This window comes from Mesoplodon bidens, assembly GCF_964165515.1.
Source record: "Mesoplodon bidens genome assembly, chromosome: 7".
NCBI classification, from domain to species: Eukaryota; Metazoa; Chordata; class Mammalia; order Artiodactyla; family Ziphiidae; genus Mesoplodon; species Mesoplodon bidens.
This window is the reverse complement of record NC_138164.1, coordinates 13483760-13504481: the sequence shown is the minus strand read 5'-3', so window position 1 is coordinate 13504481 and position 20722 is coordinate 13483760. Positions and strand designations below refer to the sequence as shown.

The window sequence follows — 20722 nt, the reverse complement described above, 5'->3', positions numbered from 1 at the left end:
CCGGGAGCTGTGGCTCGGGAGGGGGTGGCGCAGGAGGGGTCGCTCCCCAGTCCGGACGCGGCCGCCCGCTCCGCGCGCTCCTCCCGCGCCCGGGCTCGCGCTCTCTGAAGGGGCGCGCCCGCGCGGACCCACGCTCCCGGCGCCGCCCACTCCCCTCCCCGCGACCGCCCCTCCCTCCGCCCGGACGGCCGGCGGCTGTGACGGCGGCGGCCGGGAGAGGCCCCTCCTTCACGCCCTCCTTCTTTCCCTCACTCGCAGCCAAGCGGAGCCGGCGGACGCGGCTGGGCCCCTAACCCTCCCCGGGCTATGGCCGGCAATGTGAAAAAGAGCTCTGGGGCCGGGGGCGGCGGCGGCTCCGGGGGTTCGGGCTCGGGAGGCCTGATCGGGCTCATGAAGGACGCCTTCCAGCCGCACCACCACCACCACCACCACCTCAGCCCCCACCCTCCGGGGACCGTGGACAAGAAGATGGTGGAGAAGTGCTGGAAGCTCATGGACAAGGTGAAAGGCCTGCAGAGGACCCGCGGGAGCAGGGGTGGGCGTGGGCGGAGGGGCCGAGGGACGGGAAGGAAGGGACAGAGGAAGCTGGGGGAGGGGACGGGTCATGCGAGGCTGGGGAGGCGAGGAGCTGGGGTGACGGGGCGCAGGGGTGGGGAATACGGGGGTGGGGAGGAGACCGGGAGGATGGGGGTCGGCGGTGGGGGAAGGGCTGCGGTTGGGAGTGAGGGAACGTAGAGATGTGTGTTTGGGGTTGCGAGACAAAGATGGGGTGGCGGCTGGGGTGAAGGGTAACTGGGGAGCCACCAGGGAGGAAGTATAATGGGGGTGCAGAGTTTGCGGCTCTGTGCAGGGTATAGGGATGTGGGTCACGGAATTGGCCCCGGGAGATAGGAGGGAGGGGGTGAGGAAGAGCGCTTGATTTACCGGCTGGGACTGTTAACTGGATGAGCTCTGACTAGGGAATTAGGTTTACGGGCTCTGGTTGAGAGACCTGGGGTCCTGACAACTCCGCAGGCAAACTGCGCTCTAGGTGAGCGTATAGTTTTTGTTTCTGTTTTTTCTTCTCATTAAGATGCAACACCGAGAGAAAATAAATGGAGGGTGTTTAAATGAGCCAGGGAAGGAACTTTCCTCCACATCTAGCGTTGGCTCAAGTTTTTCTCCTCCAAAACATTGAATGGGATCCATTGCTGGTGCTGAGATAGATATGCACTGATTAAACCACAAGTTCTGCTCATAACCATTATTTTCGGAGAGATATCTTGACTGAGCGGGTTAGGCAGCAGATTCGGACTTCTTCCAGAACTTCCTCCTTACACACACTGCTTTTCGTTGGGTTCTACTTTTTTTGGTAACAGAACCTGACTTTAAACTTGTTAGATGAGCTGCTTTGGTTACTTTTTCTTTTCTTTCTTTTTTTTTTTTTAGCAAGTGTGAAAAATAACCCCACTTTAAGTTTGGCATTTGAGAGGATTTTACTTCCTTATAGTTGTGTCTGTATAATGAAACATAGTAGTTAGTCCCAAGTATTTAAAAGTGTTTAAACAGTCTAACGGTTTGTTCCAGAGAATTCAATATTTCCTTGCTATTTTTCACATTTATTAATAACTTATTTTTGCAAAATTCATTCTGCAGATGAAAGGTGATTAGAAGGATCAGGCATAGATTGTAAGAGAACGGTGTTATTTCCTCCAGAGTAAAATTGTTTTTCTTTGGTTCCTCTCTGGGCCTAGGTTCCTCTTCTGTAAAGTTCTTCATGGATTGTTTTGCACTAGAAACAGCTAATAAAAGTGACTGTGAAGCACTTGGCAAATATAAATGTGCTATATAAATTCTTAATAAGTCCCGTGTATGAGTTAGCACTCCTGTAGGGCATACCAGTGGTTTCAGAAGCCTCTTTTTCACTGCTGGTTTTTCTCATGTTAAGTAATAGGTATGGTAATTAATAAACAAGTATTTGTATGTTGATTATATTGGTGTTATAATGCTAATTTCTTTATTAGAAATTGTAATAAAACCATTAAAGAAAGTTAGGCATAAAGGAAATTTTAGATGCATTGACACCTTGAAAACATATATGGAATATATTCAAAATCCGAAGATTGTAGGCTTGCATTTTAGGGGTTTAGAGTTAATGACTTAAAAAGTTTCTCCTGGAATGAAAAAACATTTGCATTTCTAATTAGTTTCTCATTGTATCAACATGCGATGTATCAAAATCATATTGATTAGAGACCTCTCCTTTAAAATAATAAACTTTTGATCAAACTTTTGAGTCTATGTAACGTAGTCCTTAAAATAAGATTTCCCCTTAAGTCTTTCTCATTCATCTCTTTCAAGAGTGTGTATTGAATTATGATTTCTTCTGCAGAATGTTTAATTATTTGGGAAGTATAAAGACCTCTCAGTTTTGAGTCAATGCTTTTCAGGTTTCGGTAGTTTCAAGGAAAGTAGGCTTCTAGCTTTTCCATTCTAGCGTTGGGAAAGGACTGTTTTATTCTTGTGTTGCTTGTTTTGGAAAATGGTTTTTAGTACTTTTTGCCCCATATCACATATTACTGGTTGTGCTGAAATGAAAATAGTTCTTTCTGAGGTATTAGTCCAGTAGGTTCATACTGCTTTCCAGATTTTCTAACTATTTCTGTAGTGTTAGATTGCACCGTCTCTTTTACTCTTGCTGTTTAGAGCATAGATGTTCTCTTTTTTCACTTTATTTTTATTGTTGAAAGTCTTAAATGTATCACTAACCCTTCTTGACTTTATGCCATATGATATAAGTGGAGAAGAACTTAGTGTCAGATGTATAGATGTCCCACACATTTATTGAATTTAGCTCTAAGTCACCATCTCATATCTATTTTAACCTTGTTGAAGCTAGGTGAATATTATCCCAGCCTATTATTAATCAGTTTATTGGTTTAGCCCTGGGAACTGTCTCCTCTTCTGCAATATTGGATGTATACGGATGGAGGAGTTGGCATAAGTCATGGGTTCTGGTCAACATAGGCCCAATTTACTATTCCATTGCAGAACTTAAACTCATTCTTGGAAAAATGCTTGTGCTAGAATGCTTGTTATTAAACAGAAGACGTGGTCAGCCTCTAGGTTTTTCTTTTTGCCACCCCGGTATATTGTAATTAATATTTGTGAAGATACTTGTATGTGAAGAAAGTGGCTAGTAAGTAAAGAGACAGCAAGGCAGGGGAGTGGAGAGAGCAATCATATAAATTGCCTTGAATGTAAATATAGAAGTATCAAGGTATTTAATTTAGTGAGAAACTCAAAATTCCGTTATGAAGTAGAGTGGGAGTTGGCAAACTTTCTGTCACAGGACAGATAGTAAATACTTTAGGCATTGCTGGCCACATATGCAGTCCTATATTCTTTTTTTTTTTTTAATAAAATTATTTTATTTATTTTTGGCTGTGTTGGGTTTTCATTGCTGCACGCGGGCTTTCTCTAGTTGCGGCGAGCAGGGGCTACTCTTTGTTGCAATGCGCGGGCTTCTCATTGCGGTGGCTTCTCTCGCTGTGGAGCACAGGCTCTAGGCACGTGGGCTCAGTAGTTGTGGTGCGTGGGCTTAGTTGCTCCGCCGGCTGTGGGATCTTCCCGGACCAGGGATCGAACCCTTGTCCCCTGCATTGGCAGGCGGATTCTTAACCACTGCGCCACCAGGAAAGCCCACAATATTCTTCCTGTTGTTTTACAACTCTTTAAAAATGTAAAAGCCATTCTTATCTTGCAGGTGTTCAAAAAAGGCTGCAGGCTGTAGTTTGTTCACCTCTGAAGTAGAGCGTCATGCTGGCAGTATTTTAGGTCCATGCTATGTTTTTTTTTGGTATGCGGGCCTCTCACTGCCGTGGCCTCTCCCGTTGCGGAGCACAGGCTCCAGACGCGCAGGTTCAGCGGCCATGGCTCACGGGCCCAGCCGCCCCGCGGCATGCGGGATTCTCCCGGACCGGGGCACGAACCCGTGTCTCCTGCATTGGCAGGCGGACGCCCAACCACTGCGCCACCAGGGAAGCCCTATGTTTTTATTTTAAATTAGCTTATGTTAGTAAAACCTTAAGGTGTTCATTGTTTCTTTTTCTTTTTTTTTGCGGTACGCGGGCCTCTCACTGTTGTGGCCTCTCCCGTTGCGGAGCACAGGCTCCGGACGCGCAGGCTCAGCGGCCATGGCTCATGGGCCCAGCCGCTCCGCGGCATGTGGGATCTTCCCGGACCGGGGCACGAACCCGTGTTCCCTGCATCGGCAGGCGGACTCTCAACCACTGCGCCACCAGGGAAGCCCAGGTGTTCATTTATTTAATGGGCTATAATTTATGGGAAAAATGCTTTCCTTTAAAGCATGGGTTTAAAAAAGCATTTAAAAAAGATAATCCTTCTGCTACTTACCTTCTCCTGCTTGCCCTTAAAAAAAGCACCTTAAGTAACTTCCTGTATTTTGGAAGTAAGATGCACTTAATAGAATTTATGAATCAGTATATTTCATTGGACTTTTTTCTCATAGTAGTGCTAGGTGTAAATTCTTACATTCCAGGAGATTACATTATAGTGATAAGTGACTGTATGTTCAAAGTGATGTGGGATCTCAAGTTTAAACATCATGTACATATTTCTTCTCTATCTTAACCTCTGAAGATTGTAAACTCCACGAGGACAGCAACTATAATCTCTTTATCTCCTGCAGTGTCCAGTCACAAGGCCTGACACAATAGTAACTGCGTTGTAAATATTTGTTAAACTGCTTTGTGTGCCCCAAAGGAATTCTGAAAGGGAAAGGAATGGGGGTGGGAATCTTTTTTTTTTTTTTTTTTGCGGTACGCGGGCCTCTCACTGTTGTGGCCTCTCCCGCCACGGAGTACAGGCTCCGGACGCGCAGTCTCAGCGGCCATGGCTCACGGGCCCAGCCGCTCCGCGGCATGTGGGATCTTCCCGGACCGGGGCATGAACCTGTGTCCCCTGCATCGGCAGGCGGACTCTCAACCACTGCGCCTCCAGGGAAGCCCGGGAATCATTTTTAATTACATTAAACTTATTTATTTCTTTCAGTAGTTCTTTGGCGGTATCATCCCTATTTTATGGATACTTAGCTTCAGAGAGGTTACGTAACTTAGTTAATAGGGGAACTTGACTTGGAATCCAGGATTACCCACCTCCAAAGGCTTAGTTATTTCCTCCATACAGTAACTTCTCAGGTATACAACAAAGTCTCCATAACAAAAGTCATTTTTCAGAAAGTGACCTGTGTAGGTATACAACAGCAATTCTCACACACGCACACACACACTCTCACACCTGCCATTCACACACTCAGGCAAAGTAGATGTTCTCTTGAATGATGTTAACATGGTGTTTAACTAGTACCATTAAAAGAAATATCTTCCTTTAAATTAAGGGTTTGTGTCTCTTCAAATTATGTGGACTGGTTACTTTGCATAGTTATCATGGACGTTTGTACACGTTATTCTGCCATTGCACTTAATTCATGCCATTCAGCTCTGATGGCAGCTGTCCTTGATGAAACATCTGCAGTGCAGTGGGGGTCTCTCAAAACAATAAATGTGGGCATTTCATCTTGTCACACCCACCAGGTGGAGCTGGTTCATGTTATTTTTCTTCTAAAAATTGGAAACCCTTTCTGTTGCTGTTGTATTAATAAAGTAGGTGTTTATTTTTTGGTAGCCCCTTCCCAATTTAATTTTAACTCTAGGAATATTAGTCACCCAGGAATTTGTGATTCAAAATTTGGGATTCATTAAAAAAAAAAAAAGTGGGCTTCCCTGGTGGCGCAGTGGTTGAGAGTCCGCCTGCCGATGCAGGGGACACGGGTTCATGCCCCGGTCCGGGAAGATCCCACATGCCGCGGAGCGGCTGGGCGTGTGAGCCATGGCCGCTGAGCCTGCGCGTCCGGAGCCTGTGCTCCGCAACGGGAGAGGCCACAACAGTGAGAAGCCCGCGTACCGCAAAAAAAAAAAAAAAAAAAAAAAAAAAGTGATAGCATTTACGACTATTTCATCTGTCTCTCCCTCCACTAGAGCTCTTCAGGATCAAGGCTTTGTCTTTTTTTTAAATTTATTTTTGGCTGCACTGGTTCTTCGTTACTGTGCACTGGCTTTCTCTAGTTGTGTTCTCTAGTTGTGGCGAGCGGGGGCTACTCTTCGTTGCGGTGCGCGGGCTTCTCGTTGCGGTGGCTTCTCTTTGTTGCGGAGCATGGGCTCTAGGCGTGCGGGCTCAGCAGTTGTGGCTCATGGGCTCTAGAGCGCAGGCTCAGTAGTTGTGGCGCACGGAATTAGTTGCTCCGTGGCATGTGGGATCTTCCCGGACCAGGGCTCGAACATGTGTCCTCTGCACTGGCAGGCGGATTCTTAACCACTGCGCCACCAGGGAAGTCCCAAGGCTTTGTCTTAACATCAGTTCCTGTGCCTAACACATAGTACTTGCTGAATGAAGTGCAAACATTTTAACAAAGTAAAATGGGATCAAAACATGTTCCCACATTTTCTATGTGATCAATTAGGAGGATCAGGTAGGGAATCTTTTTTTTTTTTTTTTTTGAGTGTTGAATTAAAGTAACATTTACTAAAAGTAGTTTTACCTTATTTGGTTATAAGGGTAGTATACAGTCATTGTAAACAAAAAGGTTCTGTTGTATTCATGCCTATTAAGAATTCCCCCGGGGCTTCCCTGGTGGCGCAGTGGCTGGGAGTCCGCCTGCCGATGCAGGGGACACGGGTTCGTGCCCCGGTCTGGGAGGATCCCACATGCCGCGGAGCTGCTGGGCCCGGGAGCCATGGCCGCTGGGCCTGCGCGTCTGGAGCCTGTGCTCCGCGGCGGGACAGGCTGCGACGGTGAGAGGCCCGCATACCGCAAAAAAAAAAAAAAAAAAAAACTCCCCCAAGGGATGTAAAATTCTCCCTAGTTCCATACGAAATGTGAGCTCACTGAGCATTTCATGTGTGATTCATTATAGAAATTTTGAAGGGTATATGGAATAAAAGTAGGATTAGGCCAGGGAAGAACATGATCTGCTCTGTTCATTTCGTGGCTTTGGTTGAAGTTTTTGGTGACCTTTGCTGTAGTACAACCTGTTTTTAATATGTTGTTTGTTGGCTGTATACACATGGGCAGATTGGTCCCCAAGTCTTCACTTTTGGTGGAGTTCATGTTATCGTCAAACATACGGATAATGTTTATGCTATGAAAATCACCCACCTAATGACTAACCTAGAGCATTAAAAGAAAAATGGACTAAGCATTAGTTTGAAAACTGAGCCTAAATTTCAATCACATTTTCCAATGAAGTTGTTAATTCTGATCTTAGAATTAATTCTGATCATTAGGTTTGTTGGAAGAGGGGGATTATAACAAGCAAGTCATTGTGAAATGTTTTCATGATTAGCACATTTTGTGCTGGAAGGAAATAGGTGGGAGTAGTCAACCAGGAGCACTGGAAGCCAGCCTCTGTCCCCACAATGTTCCTTCCTGCAGCAGCTTCCAAAAGGAGGAGGGGAAAGGGGTGCAGTGATGGTATTGGTGGTACACACCCACTGGGGATTCAAGCCCTAGGAGATGGAATGTCACTGCCATAGAAACTCCTAAATCAGCAATGACCCTTGGCCTCCCCTCTGCAACTTTTGGGATGGGTGACGAGTCTTGCTTAGCAGACTCCTCTGCCTTGGGCGCCTTCTTACAGCCACCACTGACCTTCCCTTTTGCTCTGGGATCAACCACAAGAAATCTTAAAATGAGGCCAACTCACTGCCACTTCATTGAGGGGGATGGGATACTAATTCCTGCCTCCTCCTTTCTTAGAGCTACTTTGAACAGCAGTACACAGGTGTAGCACTCTTTGTGGAAAACAATTTATGAACCATAAAATATGCAGAACAAAATGTAAAGGTCTCCTTTTACTCTCATACCGCAAAATGACTACCCTCTCCAGAGGTAACCACTGTCTACTGTTTGGGGTCCATCCCTCCAGTCCCTTTTTCTAAGCAGCTCTGAGAAGCCTGGATGGATAGCATTGCCCTTGAAAGATTTATGACTTGAGCAAGTTGTTGCCTTTTTACCATTTACTCACTAAGACTGGTAACCAAGTTCTAATAATTCCTTATATTGCTGAGCAGTTTACAATTTCACATCTGCTGATACAGCAAAAATTTCAAAATAATGTGTCTTATGAGAAAGAAACAGATTCAGAGAGTTTAAGTAACATAAGCCACCCAGCTAATACTTTTGTCTTTTTATGTGGATCTTGAACTGCTGTTCAGACTCTAAGTGATTCTTTTTTCTTTTTTAAAAATATTATTTATTTATTTATTTAGGGCTGCATTGGGTCTTCATTGCTGCACACAGGCTTTCTCTAGTTGTGGCGAGGGGGCTACTCTTCTTTGCAGTGCGCGGGCTTCTCATTGTGGTGGCTTCTCTTGTTGCGGAACATGGGCTGTAGTCGCGCGGGCTTCAGTAGTTCTGGCACGCGGGCTCAGTACTTGTGGCTCGTGGGCTCTAGAGTGCAGCCTCAGTAGTTGTGGCGCACGGGCTTAGTTGCTTCGCGGCATGTGGGATCTCCCCTAACCAGGGCCCGAACCCGTGTCCCCTGTGTTGGAAGGTGGATTCTTAACCACTGTGCCACCAGGGAAGTCCCTCTAAGTAATTCTTATAAGCCAGTGCCTCTCAGACTTTAACATGAATTCAGATCATTTGGGGATCTTGTTAAAACATAGAGTCTGAGTAGATCTGATGTAGGGCCTGAGATTCTGTGTTGCTGACAGGGATCACACTTCAAGTAGCAAGGCCCCATACCACAGTTGCTTTTATTTTATAGATAAGCTTGACAGATTTTATTTAAAAAAAAGAAATGGCAGTAGAGTATCTTATTTATGTTTAAGGTATTAATTATTATGTTCTTAAATTTGGAAAGTAATACATACTTATAAAATTACACATTTTTAAGCAAAAGTGGGATTTTTAAACAAAAATGCTTCTAGAATTAAAAAATTTTTTGCTATATTATGGAGATTATCCATGTTAATACTACATGTAGGTCTCCCTGAATAATTTTTTTAATAAATTTGTTTATTTATTTATTTATGGCTGCATTGGGTCTTTGTTGCTGTGCATGGGCTTTCTGTAGTTGCAGTGAGCAGGGGCTACTCTTCGTTGTGGAGCGTGGGCTTCTCATTGCGGTGGCTTCTCTTGTTGTGGAGCATGGGCTCTAGGCAGGCGGGCTTCAGTAGTTGTGTCATGCGGGCTCAGTAGTTGTGGCTCGTGGGCTCTAGAGCGCAGGCTCAATAGTTGTGGTGCACGGGCTCAGTTGCTCTGCGGCATGTGGGATCTTCCCAGACCAGGGCTGGAACCCATGTCCCCTGCATTGGCAGGTGGATTCTTAAGCACTGCGCCACTAGGGAAGTCCTGAATTCTTTTTTTAAGGGGTGTATAAGATTTTATAATATGGATATATATGTTTATTTAACAAATTCATATTGGTAGTCTTCTAGGTTATTTCTGATTTTTAATACTAGAAACAATGCTGCAGTGATATCTATTATGCAGTTGCTAAACATTCTTTAGAATAAACTTCTAGAAATGAAGTGTCCTGGGTCAAAGGAATCATACATTAAAGTTTGAAAAGTATATATTGGCACATTGCCTTCCAAAAAGTCTGCTTTCATCCACAATCCTTGTCTAGTTTGTTGATTTAAATATGGTAACTGATTCCTAGTTACTTTAGGTGAAAATTACGTTGGCAACTTTTCTACCATCACACTTTCATTGAACATGAACTTTTTTCTGGGTGCTAGGGAGTTAAGGATGACTCAGTCCTCATACTTGCAAACTGGTGATATAACTGAAGGTGTTCAAAGGGATCAGGGAACCCCCTGTGGGAATCATTAGGCAAATCTTTACTTAATCCTTGAGACCAGAAAGAGGATTGGGACTGGAGAGGGACTAGACCAAGCAGAGAACTCCACAGTATCCTAATTCACAGTTGTGCCCTAATTAGGGTCTGACATCCAAAAATGATGCTAAAATCATTTAATCTCTAGTTCATACTAAGTATTGGTTTGAAGTTGCACTGATAAGTCTGAGAGGAGAATTATATTTTCCTTTTAAAAACAGAATCCCTGTATAAAAACTGCATGGTTAAGCTGTTAGCGCATGTCGGTTATTTAATTTCCTACATTGTACTGGCTGTATTTTTTTTTCTGCAATTAATGTGATAAATGAAAGTAATGAGATTGGTAATTAGTTGTAAGTGACATAGTGCTTTTAATAAATAGCATTGGGAGGTATTTGAGAAGTGTTGGGTAGTAATTACAGTTCAAGTCCCTGAATGGGTTTTGATAAATCAGTAATGGAGAAGAGTAATTAGAAGTAAAAGACTTTTTTTTCTTGGAGCCATTATCTAGTGATGATATGTTTCCTTTAAAAAAAGTATGGGTTTCTGATTTCTCTTTGAAAAACTGTCATAAGTTTTCATTTAAAAGCTTCACTGTGTAGTTACACTTGTAAAACTGTTAAATCTCTTCAAGTTTCTGAGTTGATTAGTTTCTAAAACTTGAAGCTTTAAGAAAAGAAATTAATTGATCTAACTCTTAATTTATAGAGGGAGAGAGACCCAGAGAGACGAGTAACTTGCCCAGGGTCACATAGCCAGTTAATGTCAGTCACCAGACTAAGACCCAGGTCTCTGGACTCCTACCCTGGTGTCCTTTCTGCTGTACCTCCTGTTCTCTTGAGCAACTGATTCTTTTAAAACTGTAATCAAATTTTATGTGTTTTATGTATAGCTCACCATACTGAATACTTGCTTTTGAAGCTTAGTGCTTATTTTAATCATGCTTTTTAACATATGAAAAAGTTTGAAATGAAAAATGCTTCCATGGATAAGTTAAGGTCTACAGAGATAAAAATACTTAGTCATTCACAGTCATATATGCTTATAGTTTTCTGCTTAGTTAGAAATACAATTCCTTAGTGTTAGAAAAGATTCTGTGTTCAGAACAGAATTAGGCATAGGCACTGTTCTCTGTAACTTTTCTGTTTTAAAAAATTTAGCAATTCCCAAACATAATTTTATTCCTCTTTATTGTAATCATAGCACTTTGCAAATTTTTTCTCTTGACCATTGAGCCCTTGGCAGAAGCAAAGGGAGGAGCTAGGCCAGTGAGGAAGCTATTATGAATGGAGTATATGGCAGCTGTGCAAGGATACTGTTGGTTTCCCAGAGCTAAGCATGTTTCTTTTTGACATTGTTCTGAGTGATGCTGTAAATGTACAGGCAGAAGTAAACAAAAGGAAGCCATTTTTGCTATTGTAAGACTTGGAAAGCAAAATAACATTGAGAACAGACTAAGCAGGAAAATGTCTTTCGGAAATTTTTTGGTGAATTTTTAAAGCTCAGAATGCACATTTGTGCTTTAGAGGTTAACTGAAACTGCCAATTTAACATTCACTAATAAAGGCAGGTTCTTTTGGCTTTTGATGTTTGTTAGCTATTGACTTGAATTATTCACAAAGCTTTTTGGAAACTTCTTCCCTAGAGGTTATAAGTATTTAGGGAATTTTTTTTTTCTTTACAGAAGATTTTAATGTCAAAAGAGTTGCTGCTCTACCTATATACTTCTGTGTTAGTGTTAAGGAGTGCTGATTTCCCTGGTCATGTGATTGATTTATCTTTGAAAGATCTTGAGAAAAGCAGATATTTAATCTACAGTTGATCTTTACAAGGTCACATTCTAAGGAGGGACTGATAGCATTTGTGGAACGTACATGATAGTAGTTTGAAAATGCGAACTAATCAAGTGTTTGGGAGACATTTAGAAACTCATGATATTTTAAATCTGTTATGAGGGGTCATGTGTTTTTTCAGGTCATTGTCATTAATCAGCGTTTATTAATTGCTTACTATAGGTTGGGCAGAGTAATTTTAGTTTAGTTTTGTTGTTGTTGAAAGGAAGTATACCTTTTTTTCCAGAGGTATTAGGCAAATAATGCATTTTAACCTGAATTCTTAATGTTAGTGCATTTGCCTTTAAATAGGGAGAATATATTATGGGTTGGCATGTGTAGCTCTGGATATAAATGTAAATAATTTGGGGGGAGCTCTGCTTGGTTTGGACCTTTGAAGGAGTGGATACTGTAGTTTTTGCAGATTGTTGGTCACCCTGTTCTTGGGTGGCCTGCTGCCTTTTCTCTATTCCTTGGTCACCAAGTAGTCAGAGACCATGCAGGTTTGGAAGGGTAGCTGTGGCATGGCCAGATGGTAGGAATAAGGGTGTCAGTTTCTGGGAGTCAACAAAGGGTGATGTGAGGTCTAACATTCTGTCTTCAATAGATAATTCCTGCCTAACCTGCAGATAAACCTGGTCGAGTTGTATGGAAATGGGGAGGGAACTAGCATTGAATGTCTACTTTATTGGAAACTGTGCAGTCCTTTCATAAACATTTATTATGAGGTGGGTATTATTGCTGTGTTACAGGTAAAAGAACTGAGGCTCAGAGGTTAAGAAATTTACTGAAGGTAAATGACTGAAACAGGACATTCTGATGTGGCTATTTGGTGTAATCTTGTCAAGATACTAAAACATTTTAATTTTAATTCAACACATAAAAGCTTATATCTTAGTCTTCATCATACTGTCTCCTTGTTAATTCCCTGATACTCCACATCTCTCCCTTAATGACCCTCTTCACCTTGCTCTCTACACTTTAGTCTCACTGACCTTTCTGTTCCTCAAATCCAAACCTATTCTCACTTTAGGGCTGTTGGATTAGTTGTTCCCTCTGTTTGGGCTACTCTTCTGCTGATTCCACATGATGGGCTCCTTCCTGTAATTTTAACTCTTAGCCTAAATTCACCTCAGAGAAGCTTTCCCTACTCACTGTGCTGAAGTAGTCATCCAGCATTTTCTTATTATTCTATTTTAATTGTCTGCATAGAACCTGATATTTTTCCTGTTGATTTCCTTTTTGTTGTTTATTGCCTGATTCCTCTCAGATTCAGGGGCATGGTATTTTTACTTCCGTGTCCCAGTGCCTGGCATATATTTGTTGAATGCATACGTTGAGAAAAATCAAAACCAAGTGCAATCTTCTTAAACGTACTGCCTTCATATCTCTGAATTTGTGTCTGTCTAAACCTGTCCTCAGTCCCTTTCTTCCTGTTTTAAAGGAAGGAGGTGTCCCTTCTTTTAATGGTATTGGGTGTTTAGTGTTCTAGCTGTGTTGTAGATCCCATTTTCCATTTTCTTTTAATTTATCTTTTTCTCTTTTGGTTCTTTCTCCATATAAAACATGCTCAGTTTTCTCTGAAGATAAAAACCTTCGATCATATACCTCTTGTAGTCTTTGCTGAATCTTGATCTCTTAGTCTCAATGTCAGTCTCCCCTAACTCCCTCCATGGACTATTTAAGAACCTACCATTTTAATATTTTTATTATAAATATATATTTTGTAAAAATATATTCTGAATCATAAATACCTGTCTTTCAAATGAGGTTTTGGAATGTAATACTTATAAATTAGGTACTATTTATTTTAATTAGTATGAGTTCTTAACTCTGTTGCATTTAGAATATAGCTGTCTTCTGAGGTAGAGTCTTTTTTTCTCGGCTATGTTGTTCCTTTTTGGCTTGAAACCCTTGATAGGATGAGCAGCTTCCTAAAACGCTGTTAAAATATTCATAAATCATATATTTTTGTTGATTCAGCTTGTCTTTATTTGCCAGGCTTATATAGGGCTCTTTTTCAAGAGTACAGGAAATGATGTACAGAGGATAAAATATTTAGTTTAGAAATTTTAATGTTGTCTTACATCATTTGAAGAGACATTAGTAATTAAATTGGAATTTTGCAATTGTTCCAGGTGGACCTAGTGATCCCACTTCTGGGGGATCTATCCTAAGGAAATAATCTGATGTTTAGAAGAATAAAATGCCCAAAGATGTTCATCACAGCGATACTTGTAATAGCAAAGACTTAAAAACAGTATAAGTGTTAAAGTGGAGGGGATGGTTTAAGATATGGTATGTCTATAGAGTGGAATCATTTAGACATCTTTAAAAAGTTTGTAATGAGCTTTTGGTGATGCAAGAAAATAGGCATTTAAAAATATTAAATAAAGAGTAAGAAGTCAGACTTCTGCTTCTACCACTGTTAGACTAGGCTGTTTCGAACCAAATAATACTGCTGGCAGCTAGAAAAGCTAGAAGATGTTGAAGAGCTATAAAGGCAGTGAGGAATTAGAGGCCAGGTTCTGGAAGATAAGGAAAGCTCTGAGAGGTAAGCCTTATTTTTGAGGCTGCCTTTTCCATGAGGTCATTGCTGATTCTGGAAGTGATAGCTGAGAGGCTGAATAGAGTTTTCAAAATGCTCATGTCAAGGAGGACAAAAAATTGGAATTAGGGTCTGACAAGGTGGAGGGCCCTGGGAAACACTCTAGGTTTTGGGTTTGGGTCCCTGAGGGCCTGAATTGTAGGAGTAAGGGTGAAACAGAAGTAAACCAGTCTTTACAGGGCACTGAAGACTGAAGCCCAGCTTTTTAATCTTCTCAATTTTGGGTTAGATTAAGATGACCTGGAATTCCTAGTGTCCCTAGCCAAATATGTCTGCTAGAAGCAAAAGTAAATACTTTCTGGGCTTCCCTGGTGGCGCAGTGGTTGAGAGTCCGCCTTCCGATGCAGGGGACACGGGTTCGTGCCCCGGTCCGGGAAGATCCCACATGCCAAGGAGCTGCTGGGCCCGTGAGCCATGGCCGCTGAGCCTGCGTGTCCGGAGCCTGTGCTCCGCAACGGGAGAGGCCACAGCAGTGAGAGGCCCGCGTACTGCAAAAAAAAAAAAAAAAAAAAGTAAATCCTTTCTGAATAATATCATCCATAGCCTCAGATTGTCTCTATAATTTTTTATACACAGTGTTCAGCACTCAATAAAAAATAATTAGGCTTATGAAAAAACAAACTACAACTAAAAACCAATAGGAAAGATTGATAAAAGATACATACTTACAGGGGATACAGATATTTGAGATACCAGTCATGGGCTTATATCTATGATTAATGTGTTAGAAGAATTAAAGATAAAATAGATAATTTTGTCAGAGATCTGAAATGGTAAATAATGAAATAGAAATTCTAGAACTGAAAAACACAAGAACTGATTGTTAACTCAGTGGGTGGGTTTAATAGCGTAAAACGGAAGGAAAAATTAGTGAGGTAGAAGGTAAGTCAGAAAAAAAAAATCCAGACTGAAGCATTGAGAGACAAAAGGATGGAGAATACAGAAAAGAATATGAGAGGCATATGGAATATTGAGTAAAGGTCTTATGTATAAGTACTTGAAGTTCAGAAGGAGAGAGGAAAGAGAATTGGGCAAAAGCAATATTTGATGAGAAATTGGCTGAGAATTTTCCAAAACTGACAGAAATTATCAAGTTCCAAATTAAAGAAGCTCTGTAAACACCAGGAAAAATCCAGAGTAAACTACACCTAGGCACATTGTAGTAAAACTGTTGAAAACCCGAGGCAAAGAGAAATCTTAAGCAACCACAGAATAAGACATTTTATCTTCAAAGGAGCAACAGTGAGACTGACAGCCTGACTTTTCAACAGTGACAGTGGCATCTAGAAGGCATTCCTCATTTTATTGCACTTCATTTTATTGCACTTAACAGATAATGCGTTTTTTTATAAATTGAAGGTTTGTGGCAACCCTGTGTTGTCAGTTGATGATTAGCATTTTTTAGTAATAAAGCATTTTAAAATTAAGGTATGTACATTGTTTTTTAATAATGCTATGTCTTGCACACTTAATAGACTATAGTATAGTGTAAACATAACTTTTATATGCACTGGGGAACCAAAAATTTTGTGTGAGTTGCTTTATTGCAATTCTTGCTTTATTGCCATACTCCCTTTATTGCAGTGGTTTGGTACCGAAACTGCTATATCTCCGAGGTATGCCTGTAGCTATAAAATGATGACAGAAAATAACTGCCAATCCTTATCCAGGGAAAATAGCCTTAAAAAGTGGTTACAAAATAAAGATATTTTCAGATAAACAAAAACTGAGGAGAATTTATAGCCAGCAGCCTATACCCTAAAGGAAATACTAAGGATGTTCTTTAGGCTGAAGGAAAATGATTTCAGATGCAGTGAAGAGCATTGTGAAGGGGGGTTGTGTGGGTAAATGTGAATGAATATTGGCCATATAAAATAATAACAGAAGTAATAGTAATAATAATGACTTGTGGACTTTATATGATATATGGAATTAAAATGTGTGATAGTAATAGCACATAACTTGAAAAGAGTAAATGGAGTTAGTGTCCCAAGTTCCTTGCGTTGTCTGGAAGTGGTAAAAGTACTACTTTATATAAGATTTAATGAGTCAGAGATGCATTTTATAGTTACTAAGGTATTCATTTAAAGAGTAGTAAAATAATATATATTTGGCAAGCTGATGGGGGAGAAAATTGGGAAAATAAAAAAATGCTTAAACCGGAAGAGGGCAAGAAAGGGGAGGTAAAGGAAGATGAAACAGGAGAGATACATAGGAAACAAATAGTAAATTATTATTTATTATAGGATCAGTACTTATTAAGTGAACCATATGAAATTGCCAGTATGTGACCTACAATAATAACAGTTTCATAGTTGAAGTGTAAACAGGTCAAATTGGTTAAAATAAAAGATTGTCAGAATTAAAAGGAAACCAGCTATATTCTGCATGACAAAGTCATGCATTAAATGTAAGAATACAGAAAGTTTGAAGATAGAAGAATGGAAAAAGATACACCATGCAAACACCAACCCAGGAAAGTTGGTTTAGCTATATTAGATACATTAAAGGGGACTTTAAGGCAAGAAGTGTTTCTAAAGAAGGATATTTCGTTGATGAAAGTGCAGTTTACCAAGAAGAAAATAAAAAGGATGTTGAAAAAAATAATACAGTATTATAATTGCATTGATTTTTTTTAAACAAAAGGAAAAAGTAGTTCAGTAGTTCTTATGATTTATCATTACTAAAATGTTAGTGTTGTCAAACTAATCAGTCTTTGCATTTATGATTAAAAAATTTTTTTTTATTGGAGTATAGTTGATTTACAGTGTTGTGTTAGTTTCAGGTGTGCAGCAAAGTGAATCAATTATACGTATACATACATCCACTCTTTTTTAGATTCTTTTTCCCATATAGGTCATTATAGAGTATTGAGTAGAGTTCCCTGTGCTATACAGTAGGTCCTTGTTAGTTATCTATTTTATATATAGTAGTGTGTATATGTCAATCCCAATCTCCCAATTTATCCCTCTCTCCCCTTTCCCCCGCTGGTAACCATAAGTTTGTTTTCTACATCTGTGACTCTATTTCTGTTTTGTAAATAAGTTCATTTGTACCATTCCTTTAGATTCCACATAAAAGTGATATCATATGATATTTGTCTTTCTCTGTCTGACTTACTTCACTCAGTATGACAATCTCTAGGTTAATCCATGTTGCTGCAAATGGCATCATTTCATTCTTTTTTTATGGCTGAGTAACATTCCATCGTATATATTGTACCACATCTTCTTTATCCACTCCTCTGTCAATGGACATTTAGGTTGCTTCCATGTCTTGGCTATTGTAAATAGTGCTGCAGTGAACATTGGGGTGCATGTATCTTTTCAAATTATGTTTTTCTCCAGATATATGCCCAGGAGTGGGATTGCTGGTAGTTCTGTGTTTAGTTTTTTAAGGAACCTCCATACCGTTCTCCATAATGGTTGTACCAATTTACATTCCCACCAACAGTGTGGAAAGATTCCTGTTTCTCCACACCCTCTCCAGCATTTATTACTTGTAGATTTTTTGATCATGGCCATTCTGACCAGTGTGAGGTGATAACCTCTTTGTAGTTTTGAGTTGCATTTCTCTAATAGTGATGTTGAGCATCTTTTCATGTGCTTTTTGGCCATTTATATGTCTTTGGAGAAATGTCTATTTAGATCTTCTGCTCATTTTTTTGATTGGGTCATTTGTTTTTTTGATATTGAGCTGTATGAGCTGTTTGTATATTTTGGAGATTAATCCCTTGTCGGTCGCTTTGTTTGCAGATATTTTCTCCTATTCTGTGGATTGTCATTTTGTTTTGTTTATGGTTATGATTTGCTTTTGTGTCTTGAGAAATACTTCCTCTCTGAGATCATAAAGTTCAACAAATATTTTCCAAATTTTTTTCTAAAAGCTTTAAAGTTTTTTCTCCACACAAGATCTTTAATTCATCTGAAATTTACTTTTCATGTAATGTGTAAGGGATGTAATTTTTTTCCCATATGGATAACCCGTTTTCCAGTAGTTTTTCTCTTGAACTGATTTGTGTGTTTTTTTCTTTTTTCTTTTTTTGGCCACACTGAACGGCATGAGGGATCTTAGTTCCTCTACCAGGGATCGAACCCGTACCCTCTGCAATGGAACCACCTAGTCCTAACCACTGGACCTCCAGGGAATTCCTCTTGAACTGATTTGTAATGCCACTTCTGATGCTGAATTTCCATACATGTGTGTCTCTGTTTGGGCTCTCTTCTTTTCCATTTGGCCATTTATCTGTCTTTGGTCAACATCACACTATTTTAATTATAAAATTTTAAAAAGTCTTGATAATCCATTGGGTAACTACCACCTACTTTGTGACTTTTCAAAATAGGCTTGGCTGGTTTTGGTCTCTTTTTCTTCCGTGTGGGTTTTGGGATCAACTTGTTAAGTTCCATGAAAAAGCTTTTTGGAATTTTGATAGGAATTGCACTGCATTTATATACTAATTTGGGGGAGAACTGACATCTCCTTAAACATGATAGGGTTCTTCATTAATTTCTATTCTTATGTTCTTCAGTGAAGTTTTGTAGTTTTCTTCATAAGAGTCTTACACATTTTTTGTTAGATATATTCCTAGGAGCCTTAAATTTTTATTTATGCCATTCAAAATGGCAACAATTGAAATTATATTTTAAAATTATTTATAAAATTTTTATGAATGCCCTTTTGATATATCAATTTTGAATCCAGCAACCTATTAAACTGTTTTGTTTCTAATGTTTTGTCAGTTCTCTTTCATTTTATTCGTGGACAGTTATATCAGCTACAAGTAAAGTAAAATTATTTTCTTTCTGTTACGTATATTTTTACCACCTATGTATGCATATTGCATCAATATAGTTTAGAGGGATATCCTTGTAATAGTAATGTAGTCATATACATGTAATTGTAATATATATATTTTGTTTCTGGTTTCTTTAGATCTACTTTGTTTGAGAGGAGCATCCATGTGGTAGTGTATTGTTGCTAATAAATATACTACAGTTTATCCACTCTACTGTTGATGGACATCTGGGTTGTTTGCAATTGTTAGTTGTTACACATTTTTGTGTGTGTATCGCAGTATACCTTTCCAGGTGGAGATCTGCAGGTTTGTAGGGCATATAAGTCTTTAGCCTGACAATACAGTGCCGAACTATCTTCCAAGGTGGTTTTATTAGTTTAGATTCCCACCAGCAGTATTTGAAGGTCCCTGCTCCTTGCCAGTGGTTGGCATTGCCAATTTGGTGTGTGTAGTGATAGTATCTAATTGAGAGCTTACAATTGTCATTTTAATGAAATTAAAATGATTAAGGAGATTAAGCACCATTTTATATGTTTATTGGTTGTTTGGATATCTTCTTTTGTCAAGTTTTTATTCAAGTCTTTTGTCCATTTTTGGGAATTCCCTGGTGGTCCAGTGGTTAGGACTCCATGCTTCCACTGCTGGGGGCACGGGTTTGATCCCTGGTTGGGGAACTAAGATCCTGTGTGCTGCGCGATGTAGCCAAAAAAAAAAAAAAAAAAAAAGATCGTCCCTATCTTACTGATCTGTAGATGTTCTTTATATATTCTGGATATGTATGTCTGGATATATACATATTGTAAATATCTTCTCTGATTTTGTACATGTGTTTTTACTCTTTTGTGGTATCTTAGAAGTTCTTTTAGAGTATAGTAGAATTTAATTAATATTTTCCTTTGTTAATGTTTTTTATGGCCCTGTTTAAGAATTTTTTCTCCATCATGAAGTAATGAAAGATAGTTTTCTTATCTTCTAAAGCTTTATTTGCCTTTCACATTTAGGTCTAGAGCCCATCTAGGTTTTTTGTTTTGTTTTGTTTTTTGCATAGTGTAAGGTAAAGGTTTAGTTTGATTTTCTTTTTTTCCTATATGGATTGTTCCACTACTGTTTTTGGGAAAGATCACTCCTTTGTGATGTCAAGCGTCTATATATGTGTGGGTCTATTTCTAGACTTTTCTGTCCCACTAATTTATATCTCTTCCAGACACACAAAAATCCACATAAATGGAAAGTACTAAATAAGATGGTAGGAATAAATACAAATTATTAGTCATTACAGCAAATAAAAACTCACCAGTTAAAAAACAAAGATTGTTACATTGGATTAAAGAAGTCTAACTATATGTTCTTTAAAAGAGACCTACTTAAAACTAAGAACTGAGAAAAGTTGAAAGTAAAAGAAGGTAAAATGAATTAACCAGGCAAATTCTGAGAGTTCTACATTTATATGGGAAGGAATGGTGTCTCAGTTCAACTCTTTGCTGGGTCCAAGGCCTCTGTGCTCCTGTCCCCTAGTGGTTGTTAAAGCTCTAGGCTCCTACGTTACCAGGTTTACCTCCCAGGGCAGCCACGTTCTTTATTTC

The 20722-nt window shown here is 39.8% G+C and overlaps 1 protein-coding gene across 2 annotated transcripts in view; it reads left to right on the top strand.

Moving 5' to 3' along the window:
* Positions 1 to 224: 224 nt before the first annotated feature.
* Positions 225 to 20722, top strand: part of CBL (Cbl proto-oncogene) — a 91014-nt gene continuing 70516 nt past the window's right edge. For both annotated transcript variants that reach the window (XM_081240178.1, XM_081240177.1), the window contains exon 1: positions 225 to 501. In XM_081240178.1, coding sequence (XP_081096304.1) covers positions 307 to 501 — 195 coding nt within the window. In that variant the 5' untranslated portion in view covers positions 225 to 306. The remainder of the gene's footprint in view (positions 502 to 20722) is intronic.